Source organism: Platalea leucorodia (assembly GCF_965183815.1).
Source record: "Platalea leucorodia genome assembly, chromosome: 1".
Lineage (NCBI taxonomy): Eukaryota > Metazoa > Chordata > Aves > Pelecaniformes > Threskiornithidae > Platalea > Platalea leucorodia.
The window spans coordinates 110,279,642-110,299,238 of record NC_138823.1 but is presented as its reverse complement, the minus strand read 5'-3'; the positions used below and the strand labels follow the sequence as shown (position 1 = coordinate 110,299,238).

General features: G+C 44.9%; 1 protein-coding gene across 1 annotated transcript in view; it reads right to left on the bottom strand.

Annotated features, from left to right (window-relative positions):
- Positions 1–19,597, bottom strand: part of EGFR (epidermal growth factor receptor) — a gene marked incomplete at both ends in the record, with an annotated part of 150,389 nt that overhangs the window by 33,120 nt on the left and 97,672 nt on the right. The window contains 6 exons of the mRNA XM_082303842.1: positions 722–863; positions 2,279–2,397; positions 5,353–5,421; positions 7,182–7,316; positions 8,032–8,218; positions 10,059–10,210. Of these exons, the coding sequence (XP_082159968.1) occupies positions 722–863; positions 2,279–2,397; positions 5,353–5,421; positions 7,182–7,316; positions 8,032–8,218; positions 10,059–10,210 (804 nt within the window). The remainder of the gene's footprint in view (positions 1–721; positions 864–2,278; positions 2,398–5,352; positions 5,422–7,181; positions 7,317–8,031; positions 8,219–10,058; positions 10,211–19,597) is intronic.

Below are 19,597 nucleotides of genomic sequence, written 5' to 3'. Positions count from 1 at the left end.
GACATACAATGCTATCACCACTGTACAGAGAGGGGAATGGTCGCAGAAGGATAAAACAACATTGCCACGGTCAGGCTGTGCAGCAGTGCCATAATCAGGATCAATACACGGCACCTCTGATCCCTCACCTTTCCTCAGTCTTCCAGGCTAAGGGCCAGTCAGGGCAATGATCAACCTCAGAAAGGGATATCAGTTCTGTAAGCTAAACCCTCTCTTACATATAAGTCTTGATGGGTTAAAAAAACATGGACATGGAATAGCATGAAAGAAAAAGCAAGCATCTGTAGAGGAAGCAATGATCACAGGCCTTCAGAGGGAGTGTTTGAACCAATTACTTTCTATCAGTCCTAATTAAGAACCAGTTAAGAGTTGATAATGCTTTGGTAATCCACAGGATTGATCCCATATGACTTGTTTGGCCGTTGTTTTGATGATACTCATAAGATGCTTTTTTTTTTCCCCATCAAGAGAAGATTTTCAGAAGTCAAAATTTAATGGTTAAAAATCAGGGAAGGTGATGGATGCAGCCAGGTTGAAGCAGCTGTCTTCTTTACCAGCTATTCTCTCATTTTTTGTCACGTGTTCCCGGCTCCCACAGAAGCTGAGGAGAACAAGAAAGTGCTCTTGCACTTGGCCATAATGCAGAGGGATGGCACAGGTCCCTTCCCACCTCCTTCCAACTTCCCACCTCCTCTGTGGCTGCGACCCGAAATGAACTTACGTGGACATTCCCTCACACAAGTGGCTCCGAAGCTGTATTTTCCATCAGGGTTGACATCCATCTGATAGGTGGTGGGGTTATACAGGACCAATGGGGGGCATGTGTCCTTGCACGTAGCGTCATCCCGGAACTTGCGGCATGCCTGTCATTGAAAACAGCACCCATTAAACTGCCTTGTCCTTAAAAAGCAACAATGGTTTTACAGTAGCTCTTTAATAACACCCCGATGGGCTCATCTGTTCCCTGCTTAGCTCTAATGGAAAGCCCAAGCACCTACAGGGATAGTCCCTTGTGCTTTGAAGGTGAAAAGTTGCTTCAAGTTGGGTAATTGAGTTTAATATTTGAAAAAAAAAGAGAGAGCATGAGGTTTTCTTGTTCTGAACAAGAAACCTTGGCACTCTGGTGGAGAGCTGCTAGGATTCACATGGGAACAGGAGCAAATCTGCATGCCTTAGACAGAAGAATTTTCCCTACAAGCAGTAACCAGATCAAGACAAATGGTACTTTTCTTGGCTGCTTTTTAATAACCTAAATCAAATCAAGTCCTTTCCTGCCGATTACTGACTTTTCTGGCTAAATACTAAACTGAAGCCATTATATTTGGCTGCAGGTAATGAACAATTTTGCAGGCATTTATGAAGGACAAGTTGGCTCTTCCAACCTAATTCTGCATTAAATTAATAATCACTCTCTTTTCCCCTTGTTTCTTCCCTGGCTTTCCAGATTGGAGAGAATAACTGTCTTCTCTGTGAGCCAGTAAGGGCATCATAGCTGCGCAATTTATAAGGGGACCAGGAATACAGATAACAACAACAAAACCCAGACCAGACGGTTTCGGTGGCAATTACTCAAGTGTCAATTAATTCAGAATGAAGTGTAGTGCAAACACGGGGAAGAGTTAAGAACACAGTGTGCACCCACCCCCTGAAGCTCTTGTAGAAAAGCAATGGGATTTTTTTTCCTAAAAAAGCTCCATTTGCTCATTCTCCCTCCAGTGCCCCAGGGTCCCTCAAACACAGTGCTTTTGCAGCAAGAGAAAACCAGAAAGGGAAAGCTTGATTTTGTGTCTGAAGTTCAATGAAATGCAAAAAGAGTGCAGATTCATCACATTTGATTGCCCTTACAAATTCTTGCTTTGGTAAACTAAGATTATTACTGACGAGCGTTAAGGAGCACATGCAAAGCTGCGCTGGCATGGCACTGCACCGTGGCGGCAGCTGAGGACCTGGGGACCCGCCTACATGGGGAAGTCACCCTACAGCAAACACTTAGCTTCTCTGCAACAACTTTGAGCTCACTGGGCTCTCGAAGGCACTAACGCTGGTTTGGCACATGTTAGGAAGGTCCACCTGCGGAGCCAGTAAAGACCAGCTAAGAGTGCTGTGAAGTTCATGTCCTCTTCCCTCCCACCGACCACCCGTGTGCAGGAAAGCCCCGGGGCAGCCTCCAGGTCAGCATCTCTCAGAGGCCTTCTCAGATGAAAGAACATGCAGCTGAAAGCCTGCTTCGCTGTGTCCAGGGATTTAAGCAATCATGGTGGTGGTGTAGCATCATTACCAGGCAGTCGCTCTCCCGAGGCCCCGTGCACCCCGCAGCACACTGGTTGTGGCAGCAGTCGCTGGGCACCTTTCCCCTGCACCGGCCGGAGCACTGCTGGGCACAGATGACTTTTGTTACTGGAAGACACAAGAAAAAAAGAAAAACATCAGGAATGAAGAACATTTAAGCTGTACTTGCTGCAATGAGATCAAGAAATAAGGACAAAAGGTCTGTTGCAGGATCTGTGCTAGATTTTCCCCATGGGATGCATATTCTGCCCTCATATAAGGCCAAAACTTGGGAGGGGTGAGAGCTGGTGTGGGTGGAAGGGGTTGTGTTTAGCCTGTAATTATCTTGGCTCTTGTGAGGTGCTAAGCACTCTGGTCCCAGCCAGCAAACCATGTCCTGCTTAGAAAGAGCATCCAGGTCCCTGTGGCATCAATGCCTAAACCAAGAAAAACTCCATGGAGTCATTGCATCTTACAGCTGGGCAATAGAGCAGGATCTGGCTCCATTTCATTGAGAAAATCTGCTATTATTGGTGCTAGTTTTGGGAAAAACAACACGACAGGAGAACTGCCAGGACTCTCTACTATAATGGGAAACCGTTCATCGTTGGTGTAGAGTTAGGATCCCTTCAATGCACTAAAAGTATTTCTGAAATTTGCAGAGAGAGGCGAGACCCAGTCAGCAAACTGATTTCATATACATATTGTATTCTTTGTCTTTAAGCTTCAATTCCTTGACCAAATTTTATCTTCATTACTTAACTCCCACAGGGTTTGCACCGGTGCAGCAACCCAGAGGAAGAACTGGCCCTGATTCAGCTTTTTGCAGGGAAACAAAAACTGCCTGCAACATTTTGCTGAGAATCGGGAAATCGTCTCCATTTGAATATCAAAGCAGAGAAAACGATAATCAGAACAATTAAAAGAACCCCAGAAATTAATGGCTAGCATATGTTTGCACCAGAAACCCAAAATGGGATTGTTTGTTCTCTACAAAAAAATTACTGATCCACAGACTCTGGCATTAGACGCCAGAGAAACCTGATGGCTAATCTGCTGCATTACAGCACCCTGCGCATTTCAGCTGTGCGCTACAGTAACTGTTATCAACTTTGCAGCTGGCACAAACGAGTTACAATATCATCAGGAATTCCTGTAAACCCAAAACAGATGGTTGTTAATTAACAGAAAATTATTGGAAAGTGTAACCTGCTACAGGGTATATAACAGTGATTTTTTAAAAGTCATATTTCCTATTTTTTTCCATTACACACTTTTGTATCCAAACTGTATTACTTCATTTTTCTTGTAGGCCTGTAAGCAAGATATTATACTTTCAGGGAAACAGATTATTTCCACAACATGCATTAGCTTCTCTGATAGCAACTCCTCCGTTCAACTAGAAACAGGGGAATAAAAGGCACATTATTCTACACAAACAGCATTTTGATATAATTTTTTTCGTAAGCGTCAGCAGGGGAGTAAAACAGCTCATCACTTTGATAGGTATTGACTAGAGCTTCCTGCTGGAAACATATATCACGGCAAATGTTTATATTTCATACAGAATATCTCACGTTCGTTGAAGGAGAAAGATACGTATCACCCCAAACTTTCCCACATATGGAAATATGGGATACATTTTCAGTTGGCCAGATTCTCAAATGCCTCGAGAGCAGAGCCAGAGCTTGCAAACGGTTTTCTTTTATGTGCTCCTAGTCATCCTCCCAAAGCCAGCCAGAGTTTGTAAATGCTGGAAGCTTGCAGGGCTGAGACCTGAGGTGTCGCAAGCCCCTGGGACAACTGTGCAGTCTCAGCTGCCGGGACCGACCTGGGAAGGGCTTTGTGTGGACAGCCACTGTCCACCTCAAGAGCAGTTCAAGCATGAGCCAAACCACAGAGCTGACTGAAAAAACCCCTAAAGCTTATACTAAATGAAGAAAGAGAAGCTCTGTGTTTCCTTTTCCTTAAGCTCCAGAAGCCATACAGATTTGGCCTGACACTTGCAAGCAAGAAACTTAGGTTTAGGTGATTATTTGCAATGGAAAAATGAAGAGAGGATGTTGCTTTCATTTGCGTTCTGTCTAGCTCAGCAGTCTTTCCACAGAACTTTACACAAAACCAGCAGGAAAGGAGAATCAGAAACAGTGCATTTCCCTACTTCTTACAGAAAAAGGAAATAATGAAGTATCAAAACAAATTGAGATGGGCTTCCTCCTCAGCCTTTACTTTAGGAGAAATAAAGCCTTGCAAAATATCACACACTTCTAAAGGGGTGTTTCTGTCACTCTCTTAATATCAGGCAAGCATCCTACCTGCAAAATTTTACAGCAAAGCACAGGCAACCAAACTGAACAACCTCACGATGCCAAATATCTCCATTTACAAATTAAAAAATGGCTATGCATTTTCTGAGAGCCTTCCAAAGGTCCTCTGAGTACAGTATGTAGCGTGATTACCCACATGAAGGTGACATCTTTTGTATTTACAAAAGAAACCTACGGGGGTTCCAAAAAGAGGAATTAAAGCCAGCAAAAATCAGGTTATGTTGTTGCTTCTAATAGTAGAAATTAATCCAAAGTATTGTTAACTAGCCTGCAGAATGGCTCTGTGGGAAACAGCAGGAAGGCAAACAATTCACCACGCAGCTACTGTGTTCTCTCTTATATGGTAAAATAACTTAAAGAATAAACGTTCTCAAGTGCAGACGGGAGAAAGTTGTGGGCGTCAGACAAAAGCTTTCAACACGGGAGATGGTTGCAGTCTCTTCCCTCTGGAGGAACAGCACAACTGCAGGGAAACCCAGACCCAAGTCAAGCCACCTCGAGGTTTCCCCTCCAGAAATGGAGCTACTCGGTGGGAGCGGGCATGGCCGTCCTCCCCACGACTGCGCTTCTGCAGAGCGGGAAGCAGGCCACGTCCCTCCGTGGTGTGCTTCAAGGAGCCCCAGCGCAGTGGGATGCAGAGAAGGACAAGTGTGAAACACATGGCACTAATTCGCGCTCGACACGTTAGTTTTTTGGTAGATAGAAATCTAGTATGTCAGAGCACATGAGGTATTTCTTAATTAATCGGCAGGCTTACGTGTCTGGCAGTTCTGTTCGCCAGGGCCCCAGCAGTGGTCTTCTGTGCAGTTTGGATGGCATTTGGGACCTAAAACATGAGAGCAGAGTATTATATTCCATAAACATGGACAACAGCATCACATGAGTCACAGAAAGCAAAGACTTGAGCTTTCCTTCTTGATAAATCAGTGGAGGAAGCACCTGTATACCAGTGCTCAAAAATTTTGAGAGCTGGACCTTAAATCCTTATCCTTTGTTCATCTCTGGTTTCCTACGTGCAGTTCTCCACACCTTTGAGCAAGCAAGTGCAATACCCAGCCCGTCTAGCTTATGAAAGAGGCATTTTTTTCCCAGGAACAGGAATCTCCGCTACTGCCCGGCTGGCCCTTCTGCTGGAGTTTGCATGCAATGGCAAGTCAAAGCTGGCTTGCGGCCGGGCATGTGCCAGCTGCTCTCTACAAGCCACATGTAAATCAATGTTTCTGAACAACGCGGTTCTAAAAAGAAAACAAACCTAACTGGATTCACAGGCAACTGCCAGCTACTCTGACCACAAAGTAATTCGACTTGTCTGCTTCACGCCCTCCTCCCGCCCTCTGCCAAAAATACTCCTCGGCGTAGCACTACACAGAAGATGGACAATCGATGGAGAGGTGGCAGGACAGACAGACACTGTGCCTGACTTTGAAGGTTCATTGCCAGGCTCTTTCCCATCCCTCTCTCCTTACTCTTTTCTTTCTTTTTCTTTCTCTTAATGACAAGCAAAGTCCCAGAGAAACAACTTATTTTAGATTACGGGATCGTTATTAAAACCATAAACGGCTGTCTAAGCAGATTAATCTGGAATTCACTACATTTAAGAGGCGTTTCCTACGAGAGTGACTCTTCCTGCTAACAACACGTGATTCTCCCTCCCCCCCACCGCCCATCAAATAGCTGAACAAATGCCAGTACTTGTCCAAGAGTTGATTGATTTGGTGTGGGACCAAAGAACTATTTTTTTTTTAAAGTTGAAAAGTTAAAGGTTAACATTTCTGTGGTGTTTAGAGCCAAACTCCTGTGCTGACTTGTATTGTTCGCAGTCCCTTGATTATGCTAGGGCTCTGCAGAAAAATATGTCAACACAGAAGTTGGCTATTAGCTCTCAGGCAATTACGCAACTGGAAGAAGATAAAGAAAATGTGTTTTTCTGCCAATTTACAGTGCCAGAAATGAAATGCTCAGAAATGAAAATAAACTCTCCTTCCATGAAACGACTGGGGATTTTACAAGGGACTCGTAAGGCTGAAGGATTAGCTTGAGCCCACTCAAAGCATATGCTACACAACTTTTAAATGTACACTCATCTCCCTGCTGATCTAAAGCATCAGATTTATCTGCCTGTTTATCATTAATTTTGCAAGGATAATCCATGCAGCCGAAAACACCGGAGTTTTACGTCACTCAGCTTGGGCCTTAGCGCTAAAAAGGCTTCAAGTCTCACCGTAACTCCATGAAGGTACCCATATGGGCCTTCTAGACCAGAGCCTTACGTTGTAAACAGAAGATTGCTGGAAAAAAAAAACATTATTCTGAGCTCTCTTTGAAGAAACACATATGTAGGGTACTGTCTGAAACCAAGAGAAGCTTTTCCAAGAACTTTGCTGAGCTACGATTTAAGGACCTAACCACCATGCAAAATTACATCTTAGGCCAGTGGTAAAGAAATGAACGGGCTTCCCTTGGAACAAGGCTTGGTGGCCCTGCATGCAGGAATTGGTGGACCTGAAACCCACCACGTGAAAGATGGGATATTCGTTCTCTCTGAAATAGGGGAGCGCATAGCATTTTTGGTAAGTTAATACTCACAAGAAGACAGGTTGCTTGCAAATTCAAGCACCGTGAGAGGCTTCTTGCTTGTGTCAATGATGTCGTTCCAGAGAACAGTGTCCATGTTGCACAGTTTGGGGTTGTTGCTGATTTTAACACCTCCATTGAGAATTTCTGCCACAGAAGGAAAAAAAATGGTAAGTGAAGGAAACTGCCTAACTGTTCTGTCTCTGATCTAAAGAAAGGGAAATAAAACACATTTCTTCGCGTCAGTCACACTATGCTGACAGAAAAGGACAATCTGCACAGCACCAGAGCTCCTGATGGTGCAACTAACACCAGGCTTACACTGACGGGTTCTGCAGGGTCAGCTGTTGCTGGGTGCCACTAAGATGCCACTACATTTGGCTTTCTGCCTGGTGCCACCTCCAAAGGCCACTGCACTCAGCAGAGATGGCACTACTGGTGTGCACAGCCAGAGACCGTCAGCCAGAGACCGTGTAAGACTTTAACTCACATACCACCAGCTCCCACTGGTATTTAACAGAAAATACTGATGTGCATGTGCTGGAAACAAATATGCAAAATAACTAGTGGATACTTCTTTGCCATTTTGGGGGACACAAATAAATCTCACCAGCCTGTTGACGCTTTGGATTTTCTGGATCTTTCTGCAATGGGAAATTATGAACTTTCCTCATCTTTTGAAGAAGGCTGGCTAGCCAGAAAGCAATTAGGAAACTGGGAAAGTACATTCAGATCCTTGTTTTTAAAGCAGGATTTGATGGCACATGATGTTGAGAGGAGATCTTCAATCAGATCTTGATACTAATAACCTAACAGCAGAAGTTTGCTTTACAGGTGCCTCCACCTCTTGCCCTTGTCTCACCTGATAGCCGTTTCATTGGCAGCTCTCGGAGTCCCTGGGTTTTATTCATGTGGTAATTTGATAAAACTGCCAGGGCATAAGAGTTGTCATACAGCACATTGCCTCGGATGATCTGGAGGTTTTCCAGGGGAATGACATCCACCATGTTAAGGGCGATGAGCACATAGCCTGCAACCTCCTGTATCGTCTGAGAGAACAACAGAAGAAACAAAGTGCTTAATCCATAGCACTGTTCTACACTTGACAGAGTTGCTTTCCTCCTCCCACCCCTCCAATCCACCATCTTTCAATTTTAAGGAACAATAAACCACTTAATCTTATTAAAAAATAAATAAATCCAAGAACAAGAAGGGACTATGTAGAAAACTTTGCTGTCTGAGCAGGTATAAACTGACCCTTAGAGTAGCAACCAGGGCGTCATTCCAGAGGTCCAGCTTACCCCTGTTTTGTCCCCAAGCAAGGGCAAGTGGGGCTGCCTAGGGGATGCAGGAGAACAGGGCAAGCACGTATGATATGGCAACCAAGTGTGATGCTTCCCCTGAATACTTGCCCAGCCTCCAACCATTGGCAGCACAGAGATGCCATCTGATTGAGGCTTTTACACTCTCTCTTCTGTGCCCCTTCCCTTGCGGATCCTCCAATGCTCAGCAGAGGGGAAGATCAGGTAACTTTCTCCCTCTTAAGTAATAAATAGTTACAGGACAACAAGACAAGTGAGGCACTGTCCCTGGATGTAGGTTAATTCCTGCCTTGTACTGTGAAATGTGTGCACTTCTATCTCCTACAAAAATCACCATAAATGAAAAACCCTCAGGCTACCACTTAGGATATTTTCCTATTCTATGAAGACCATCAGTGAGTCTTAAAGAGACCTGTTATGTTCTTGAGAACACTGAGCTCCATGGTCAAGTTGTGCTTGGGAGAGAAAAATGGCAATGCCATCATAGTTGTAACCCATATGTCTGAACCATCTCTTTTCTGATATTCTTGCTTGTTACTATAATGAAATGGTTTTTTCCCTTTCTTTGTTCCCTGAGAAGAAAAGCTCACACAAAGAGATTACTCCTCTCAACCCAGAGGACTGACCTGTTCATTCAAAGATATCATACAAGAGCTCTTGATACCAGACATAGACTTATCATGTTAAAAAACCTTCTTCTTCTCCTGCCTCTTTCTTTGAAAACCTCCTAATCTTACAACCAGGCATGTGAAAAGCAATGCATTTAAAACGTCTTTAAAAAAAAAAAAGCTAAGGTGTGATGCTATTGCCGCTGGTGGCAGCCTGGCAGCGGGGCAGCAGAGCTGTACCCTTTGCCCAGTCTCTGCTGGTGGAGAACCAGGAGGTTCCCATGGCAGACAGTGCTCCTCCCCATGCTGCAGCTGTGTTTTAACATCCAGCCCCTGTCTGTTCCCCTCTCAGCTTGCCATGGTCACTCATGCACTTGTGCACAAAACAGATGTTGAGATGGGAGTAGCCCATGTGTCAATCGCAGAGGATCGCTCAAAGCGTCCACGTGGGAAGTTATTGCACAGGACCTGCCTGCCTGCTTGGGGTGTGGGTGCTGCAGGCTGGAGAGGCACTCACCACCATGGCAGGGGAAGGTGTCACAGCTCGGAAGGTAGGCAAGGGCCTCCACACTTCAAAATCTGCCATCAGTGGGTTGCCACTCACTTTGCGATTTGCTTTGCCCAACAGAACCACAAAGCCTTTCGCCCTTTGAGGAGTGAGGCAATGGGTAAGGATGTAATAATATTTATAAATAAGAAGAAACGCATCTGCATGGCAGCCAGCACAGGTTGGCAGGTGCTTGAAAAGCTATTTCTCAAAGTACCTGATTTAGTATAGTAGAGTTGAGCGTATCCTGCAGCCTACAGGTATGCTGAGACTGTGATCTGCAATTTCTCGGACATTAGCTGGCTATGTTTTTGGATCACCACAGGATTTTATAGGTAGCTGATCCTTTGCACTTAAAAAATACAGTGAGATTCCTTTAGCAGGGAAGGCCACATTGGCCAAGAACACTAACCTTCAGGAAAGAGAGGTCACGATTGTGCTCCACGTATGTAATCTCCAGGTTGCTCAGTACCACCTCGCAGTTGTTGTACATCCTCTGCAGGCTGGTGAAATGGTCTTCCACATGTCCCAGCTGGGTCAGCTTGTTATTTGTCCCTTGACAAACTGTGGAGGAAAGAAGAGATCTCCATGAAGGAAAGCAAGAATAAGTACAGGGTGAAGACTTGTTCCCCAGCTATCTTTACAAGCACCACACCAAATGCAGCATCAGCACAGATTCATAAGAAACAAGAATGTTATCTTGCGTGACCCTAGTGGCAACAGTGTAGGGAGCATGCGACATTTCCCAGGCACAGAGATGTACCAGAATGAAGAGCTGAAATAACTCTCCATGACCTTCTGTTATACAAAAGAACTCCAAGATGAGGCTTTAAGTAGCACTAAGTTTTCTGTACCACAGACATAACTCAGTTGCTGAGGAGAGGGCATTGATACAGTGCAATCAAACACTATTGAAAGTAGTATGCTGCCAGGTATCTCCAAAGGCGATTTCCCTGAGGACCCATTTACAATACTTTGGAGGGCATTGGGTCTCCTTCTAAGCTCAGTGGGAGGGAGCCAGGGTTTCCTGCAGGATCCCTCAAGCTACAAGTCCAGGTTTTAAGAACAAATTGAACCTCCTGGGCTCCCACATCTCTCGCCACTCTGACATATGAGAGGATGGTAGAGTCAGACGATTTCCTGGCGTATTCAGCTTTGGCACACAAATCCACCTAAGCCTGCTTTGGTGGTGGGGAAGGAAGTGCTGCCATACAGAGCATCACTGAGATTACAAACATTTATAATGGCATGGTGGAAAAATTAGTCCCCACCTGAAATTCTATTACTCAGCTTTACCAAACCTAGAAGAACTGTCAAGTTATCATCATTATATTTGATCGCAATAAAAGAGCAAACTGCAAATTGCTTTGAAGAAAAAAACACCACACGCAAGCCCCAGAATCTCTGTACTCTTCCAGTCATTCACTGGGCTATCTCTATGTAGCTAAAATTAAAACATCTCTGAGTTAATGACAATACAGAGGAAAGGAGGACAATACAGAAGGCAACATGGTTAAAGACTTCACAACACCTTCCAGGTGGAAAGCTTCAGCCCAACTTTGCTCTTCAGTGGGAGCACAAGGAAGTCTTTATCTCATCATTGCTGTAATGCAACCCAAGCCTGACCTCATAGCTTCCCATGAGACATTGAAAGAATTGCATTCTTTTAACTCAGAGAAAAAAATAAATGAAATGATACTTTTGTAGAGCTATAATTCCTAGAAGCACCAGTCACAATGTGGAACACCATTGTGTGGGGTGCTATAAAGCAAAAAACAAAGACTCTTGGCAAAGCTGGAAATAAGTTTCAGAACTAGCAACATAAGACAACACTTGTTGAAGATTTACCAAACAATTGATGTTTAGTAGGAAAAATAACTTAATAAGCAGTCATAAAGACACACTTATCAGTTGTCAAAACCATTCACTGAGCATGTGTTACTTCTCAGTATAGTCATCACCATTAAGGAGCTACAGTGATAACAAATTAAATACTCTTTGTCCATGTTTAAAGCAAGGCTTTTCATTCACATTCCTCAGTTATTTCTCATTATACGTCTAGATAAACATTGTGGTGTTTGGGATCAGAGTGGAAACTGCTAGTAAATGGGGACAGTTTCACAGGGGCTGTGATTACACTGTCTAAGCCGCTTGTTACTACATGAGGACCAAGTGTAGAAAATGACCCTTTTTACATTTGCCTTGAATTTCTGCAACGGACGAGAAATTCCTAAGCAGAATTTTCTGTTCCAGTTTCAAACTTAACTGTTCCAAAACACTCGTGCTTAAAATCAGCATTTGTGTTCCTCCAACAACGGAAAAAGCCAGTAACAAAAGATTCTCAGATGGTTCAAAACTTCAGCTCGGATGCTCAGTTTAGGCATCCCAGATCTGATCTAAAAAACAGTGTGATTTTGAAATACACTGAAATACAATGCAGAAGCAGGCGTAGTTTAGACTGCTTAGAGAGATGAAGACATGTAAGTCAGCCTGTTCTGGTCTTCAGGGTCCAAAAATGGCCTGATGCTCTCACTGCATCCCCAGTGTTAACAGCAAAGATCTGCCCTGGTACTCAAGACAGGCCATATGCAAGAGCTCCATGTTCATGCTACCTCTGAACTGAAGGAAGGGTGGAAGGAGGAGCCTTCTGCGGTGGCATCCTCCTGGCGAGCCATTCCTACCATTGACCCTACAACGGCTTGGCAGTGGTTGGATTGCACAGTCCAGCTCACTGAAACAAGCCCTAGGAGAAACTGCACACACTTGAACATGTTTTCCTTGGGATCAGACAATTTCTGGAGCTCTGAACTTGGCTCAGCCGTCCCGAGAAACACAGACTTTTTCACTGCTTACTAGGTCAAGGCCGATGCAGCAGGTGGAGGGTACCGTTACTCTTGTGCTTCTCTCTCTCCAATGGGGCTACTCAGTGAACCATGCCAAAGAGTTGATCCAAGCCACCAATAATGCAGAACAATAAATAAATAAATGGACAGAGGGTATTTTCAGCTCAGGAAAGCTCACTGATTTGGTTCACCATGGTGCCCCACTGCAAACAGCTTGGAGGGCAGTGATGAGGCAGGTACAAATAGTCAAGAGAAGGAGCTTGCCAGCTTGTGAAGCTGCAGAGGGAAACCCAGATGTAACAAGTGCCAAAGAAGCTTCAGGTTGGTCCTCCAGGACCTACTTTCTTCCCCTGTTTTGTGAGTAGAGACCGCTTTGATAGCTCTCTACTAAAGGTGTCTTAAGCCACATGCAAAACCACTTGACCCCTCCATCAGGCTCATCACATCCTCTATGCAGTAAACAGAAAATGTAGATGAGATGTTAGTTAAGATCCGGAGAGCAAAAGAAAAAGGGTTGCTTCTGTTAAGATCTCAACAGTATATGGCTAGCATCAGTCAGACCACCCTATAGGAGCTTTCCCCCTCATGCACAATTTTTTGTTTGCTCAATGAAAGAGATATAAGGCTACATCCTTGTTTGCTGCAAAGAGATCTAAGTCCATCCAAAAAGTGAACTTCATTACAGCAGTATTTACCAAATGAGAACCTGGGTCATAAGCAGTATAGACTGAGCAAATAAAACCCAAATCAAACAAAACAAGCTAAACCCCTGCAGCAGTATTACTGAACTCAGGCAAAGGTGCTGAATAATTTTCCAACTAGAACATTTGGAAAGAAAAGAAAATGGCCTGCTTGCATCTGATGAATAATACCATTCCTGCAATTTCTTCGCTTATGAAAACCGTGTTCTGAAAAGAAAGATACATGCTATAATTATCTGTATATAATACTACAGTGTGAATGCCATTCTGGCCAGAGGGAAAGGCACAGACAATGCAGTGCTTGCCTCGTTCCGCAGAGTTTTAAGTGGGACGTTCATGCATGAGTGGGTGGATTATATTATGATTTTACCTCTATTGAGCTTGACCTATTTGCCCTCCAAAGGACAGATTTTGATGCCACATACATTCATTATATACTTTTGTTTCAACGTGTAGCAAAGCCCGCATTATCCAGGTTTGGGAGTCAGTGGTGGGAATGGATACTTACATGGTACTGCAGGGGGCCTTTCGGCTGGGGCTGCACGGCTAGAAGGCGCGTCCCCTGGGTGGTGGATAGGGGATCCCTCTCTGGAGGGTGCACCGGATAAAATTGAAGAAGGTGCCGCGAACCAACGCAGCCTAAGGGAAGGCCACCCTGACAGAAAAACCACTGGCCCTCCAAGTCATGGGGGTTGGGCAGGAGGCCAGCTACCTCCTCCCGGAAAAAAAAAAAAAAAAGTTGCAGAAACGACGAGCATCAACTGGAGATGGAGATGGAGAAAATCGGTAATGAAGTGAGGAGGAGGAGATGGAGCTGGATCGGTCGTGTCCTGAGGGGGAAACCAACAGAAGACTGCGCTGTGGCCCTTGACTCCAGAGCACGCAGCCGCAGACCGATCGAAGTGGAAGAACGATGTTCGCACCTTGTGTGCCTCCTGGCACTGAGAGAATTCAGATTCAGACTGCTGGGGGCTGTGGTAGTATGTACCACGTAATATATGTCCCATGTGGACGCTTACACATGGCTGCAGCACATTTTAGCTATAAAGGAGAGTAAAAAAAACAGAGAAGTTTCCTGATGAAAATTCAGGGTGAGAATGTCCCTGACCGGTAGAAAAGCTGAGATCCAGAACTGAACGGCAGGGCATGGGCTGATCCCTAAAAGCCAAAAGCTTTGCTCTTAATTAATATAATATAATAAAAATACAGCCAGTCTGGAAAGTCTGGGAAGTTCTGACACAGAGAGGACATCCCAGGAGGCCTCTGTCTGCAGCAGCGCTGAGAGCGGGGCTGCCGGCTGGGAGCACGAGGCTCTCCTGCCCCAGCCCAGGTGACCCGCCAGACCCCCAGAGCCCCAGCCATCACCCCTGCGACGTGGAGGCAACCCAAAAAGTCTACAGGGCAGCAGCATGGGATTACCACCACGAAGCATTTTATTTCTGTATGATATTGCTCTTAGCACCCATGCTGTGCTTCCTAAGTGCCAAAGTAATGTTGATCTTGAATCAGTTACAGTATTACCTCAACAGACAGCCTAAAAAAAGGCAGATATTGCTGAAATGAGCCAAAATGTCAGATGCTATATAGGACATCAGCGATCAAAGAGCTGAAGAAAGAGGCACACTACTGATAGATGCAAAGTCATTGAATCTCAGTGCTTACGAAAAGTGCAGGGCTGGCTGCCCTGGATACTAAAATCCTCTCTCTGTCCACAGACATGCTTGCTCCTCTTCTCTGCCACAAACTTGGCCTTACAGGAGTATTTCTTGGTGATGCAAACATGATCGCCCTCTGCAACCCTCTACGCCTTGGCCTTTTTTTTCTTGTCCAGCGCAAAGAAGTGGAGTGAAACCCAAGCATTTCTTAAATGGCATTTTCCACGAGTGATGGTAGCGAGAGAGAATGCATCCGTCCAGCCGTAACGCTAGGCGATTGTATTCTCCCAAAGCCATACAAGCTCAGATTAAACAAAGTGGTCTCTGTAGCAATTGCCTTGATACAAGTGAAATCTGTTTTCATCTTTTCCCCAGAAAATCTGATTACTGAGGTCCCAATCCTGTCACGCGTATTTGTCCCAGACTTGAGAAAAACCCCGGAGAATGCTTTGAAACCAAATTACCACCAATCCCCAAATCATCAGCTGTTTCTGTCCGTGCTTAGCCTGTGTTAGTCTCCCTGCAGCTCTGACAGACATAGCAAAATAACAACTTGCAAAGGCAATTTCAGAGACACGCAAGTCCATTTCCATGCTTCATATATCACTCATAACTATATGACCTAGCATAATAAATTTATATACTTTCTCTGCATGTTTTCCAGTCATTATTGACAACAATGCAAAACTTGCAGACAAGAGATATTTGTTTAATCTGCCAGCACATTTGCAAATATTCCTCTCTCCTCACTCATTGGCAGTAATTTAACTTCTGATTTTTTTTTCGGTATTTCATGGAAAAGTGGTACCTTCCCGGGCACTTGGTCCAGATACACAGCCAGCTCTGAAGGCCAGGGGAGATAATGGCACTTGGTCCTACCATCAGTGCTGCTCACAATCAATTCACCTTAACCAGAGCGTGGGGGAAAAAAGTGAACCGCGGTAACTTTGTAAGAAATACTGCCCAATGTGCTTCTGTATGGGCAATCACACCATCCCAAAGCCCTGCCCCTCGAGTCGGGGATCCTGGCCATGGCCTGCGCCTCCACGCTCCTCCCTAGGAGAAAAACTGTTTCCCCGTATGAGGGCTTCCACTGACCTTCACCTAATGGGGCCTCAGAAATTAAATGAAAATCCTTGTGTCATTCAAGCACAAATCTGTACATCAGCTATAAGGGCAAGTCCTGTATATCAGGTATTTTTTTTTAACTGACCTCAAAGCATTCCCTTACAGCTATCGAATAGATCCACATCATAACCTCTCCATACTACTGTGGAAACCAGAAAAGTGGAGCTAGTACTGTCAAATTATCAAAATAATGGCATTTAAGCTTACAAGGAAGTACTAGAGCAGACAGGACATTTGTTGTCATCATGACAAACACATATTTCTGATAGAAAGAGAAAGAACCATGCCATACTTTCCCTAAAGAAACAGGGTATGAAAGGTCAGAGGCTGGAAAAAGAAAGCGACATTACGTTATCTGTGATGAACCATTTAAATAGAAACACTTCTTATACTAACCAGTTCCTCAACACTAGAGAGTGATGTGATGGAGAAATTTTGCTGTTACTGGGTTGAGTGTGTTTTACATACTAAGTAAGAATTTCAAGAGGGAGGAAAGTCCACGTGCCACAAAAAGAAAACCAAATCTGCTGCAATGTGCTGTGGGAAGTTATGAAAAGGAAAGGAAAAGATAGAAAACAGGTGAGGAGTACAGTGCTCAGACGTGGGCAGATGTTTCCCCTTGAGAACAGTGGTTGCAAATGCAGATGATGCCTAAAAAGTCCAGTTTCACCTTAATAACTGCAGCATTCAGGCACTGGAAATGTTGCTGCAGAAGATAATGATTTTTGCACATATTCAAATGCTTTCATTTAAAACATCATGAAAAATAGCCTCGTGTGGCTGTACTAAGTCCCTCCTCAAACAGTGTAGTTTAGAGTAATGCAGTTACTGAGATTAATTCTGACTTTTAGACACACTAGGAAGAAAACAATGGCAGAGTTCTTAAAAATACTTAGATGGAAACTATAATTGCAAAAGTGACCTAAAACTAATGCCATAGTGGAGAAAAAGAATATGCCTTAAGGGAAAGCTTTCCCAGATGGTTTCTTATTTCTATAAGCAACTTTTCCAGTTAAATCTAATTTTAAGTTTCCCTTGCTCCAGTTAGGAATGGACATCTGCCCTCCAATGGCAAAAGTCACGTCCTGAATTGCAAGGGACCTAGGCAGCATGACAGTTGGATGGCCCAATTGCTTGTGAGCACCTTCACCTGAAAGAATAAATAATCATATACAAAACAACTTGCTCCTGAATGAAGATCTCTCCCAAGTCAGAACATTTCTGACAACAAGGGATTCAGCCTTATTAATTCCCTAGGGTGTTTTTTTTTCCCCTCCCCAATATGATTTAGTAATATTTCTATTTTTCTTCTCTGTTGCCATTATTTACTTCAGCATGTATCTTCATTAATCCTCCAGATTAAGGCCAGACCGGGTTGTGCTGAAATCAGTCTTTCCACTGGCTTCAGTGTGAGCTGCATGGGGGATTAAATTCTTGTCTCGCTGATGCCGGTGTAAATTTGGAGCAACTACAAGGACAGGGTGGGCTAACCCAGAGTTTGAGCTTCTCCCCTCCAAATGCCTTAGGATGCAACTGTGGGAGGGATACAGATATTTTCTGTAAATACCAGCAGAATTTCAAAGAAACGGAAATTGTCACCTTGCAATTTTCTACGGTTTGGGAAAAGGTTAATTTTTAAAGGTGAATAATAGATGGGAATTTTTGGACGGAGTGTTTCTAGCGGGGTACTGAAAGATAACCCAGGTTTAGATCAATTTTCTTCACATGGCTTTGTCAGTGGTCTGTAAGAAGACATCAAATCGCTGCCGAGGATGCCTGCAGATGACACAAACATTGCCAGGGTTCTAAATAACAAAGAGGAACAGATGACCTGCACAGGCTGGTTTGTATAATTTAGGAAAATAAGCCCTCTGAACAACATTATTTGAACTACAGCCAAAGGCAAGGTTGCAGAACACGTACTAGACAGAAAACGGGGTGCTGGGATGCAATGGACCTGAAAAGGACTTGGGGATAATAAGAGGTGACCAGCGCATTGCTTGACGCAACAGAAAACCGCAGCCGCTGGGCGCATCGACGGGAAAATGCCAAGCGAGGGGCGGCAGGAGCCGGCATTAATCTCTGGCAGTGCCCCAGCATGCCCAAGAGCGGTGGCCTCTGCACTAGAGGGCCCTCCTCTCCTGGCAAAGCGGGCGCAGCTCCCGCTCCCAATGGCACCGGGGTGCTCCACTCGGGCTTCAACCCTTCTCCACGCTGCATTTCAGCCCGTGTCCCCGCCACATGGCCGATGGCTAGTGCAGTATGACTTTGCCTTGAGTTTTGCAGGCTGCTTATTGAGAGTGATAGCTGGAAAGTCAAGCTCCCCAAGATGTCCTCACCAGCAGCTGGGGTGCTGCTGCTGGGCTGTTTCTCCCACTGGCAGCTCAAATGATTACAAACAGTTTATAAATTTTATACACACCACTTAATAAATTTTATAAGGAAAACCACACAGGCACCTCTCCTCCCACCCTTTTAACCATCTTTATAGAAACTCAGGCCATGCTGTCTTTGTTACTTTAAGTCAACATCGACTTTGAGGTACCGCCCCAGAAGTTTCTCCATGTGAGCCCAACGCAGCAGGGGGATGAGCTTGGCCCTACAAATCTATCAAGACCAGGATGGGCAAAGTGATGAGTTCATGCCATAGCTCGCCATTTTTAGGCCCACGGTTCCCTACGTATGGCAGAGTGACTGAAGTTGGATGCTCTAAGCTGCAAAACGTGGCTCTTCAAGTCAAAACACCAGCCTCAGCCTAGACATCCAAGCGGCGTACAGCACAGGGAAACATCACCGAGCGCTATGGAGAGGAACGACTTTGGAAACCACTGTGGAGGAAATTGAGGAGCGAAGAAAGGCAGAGTCAGTGGTATATTGGTAACACTGGATGGAAGTATTGCCATCCCACTTATGCTGGGTCCTCCAAGAGAGAGCATTGCCCATGCCTGTGTTTCAGGACAGTGATCTTTATGCTGTGTGAAACCCACATACTGACCAAAGGAAGTTTGTCTTGTACTGTGGAAGACAACCCCAAACAAGACCACACCAGGGGCAAAAGACCCTGGTGTCAGTCCCAGCAGGCTCCATGCCCTCCCATGTTTTCCCCCAAGGATGGGCCCACCAGGTAGCACAGCCTCTGGCTAAGAGTCCATGGCTGCAGCCCTCTTGCCCATCAGCTTCACACACCAGCATAGCTACTACATCCATCAAAAAAAGCCGTATGCATCTGCCGGGCAGAGCTCTGGAGCGGTAGAAGGGCTGTCATGCAGCCCTATCCATGCAAGGTTGAGGCCCTGGGAAACAGCTCAGAGAAACACAATGGTTCTTGGCATCCACGGTGAATTTTATATCACCGTGTTGCTGCAAGCGGTGTAAAAAGCCTGCGTAGAGCAGAGCAGCAAGCGTCCAAGAGACCTCCGACAACAGGCATGGCTCACCAAGCCTTTAATCTGGTGAGACGTGTGGCAGGGGTGTGGCATCTCAAGATCTACACCGGGATATTTGGGAAAACAAGTGGATGACAACGGATAAGCGAGCCTGCGCTCTGTGTTCTAAAAAATTACATTCTTCATTGTTGTTTGTTCTGGCAACATCTACGGAGCAGCGGGATTTTATAGCACAATA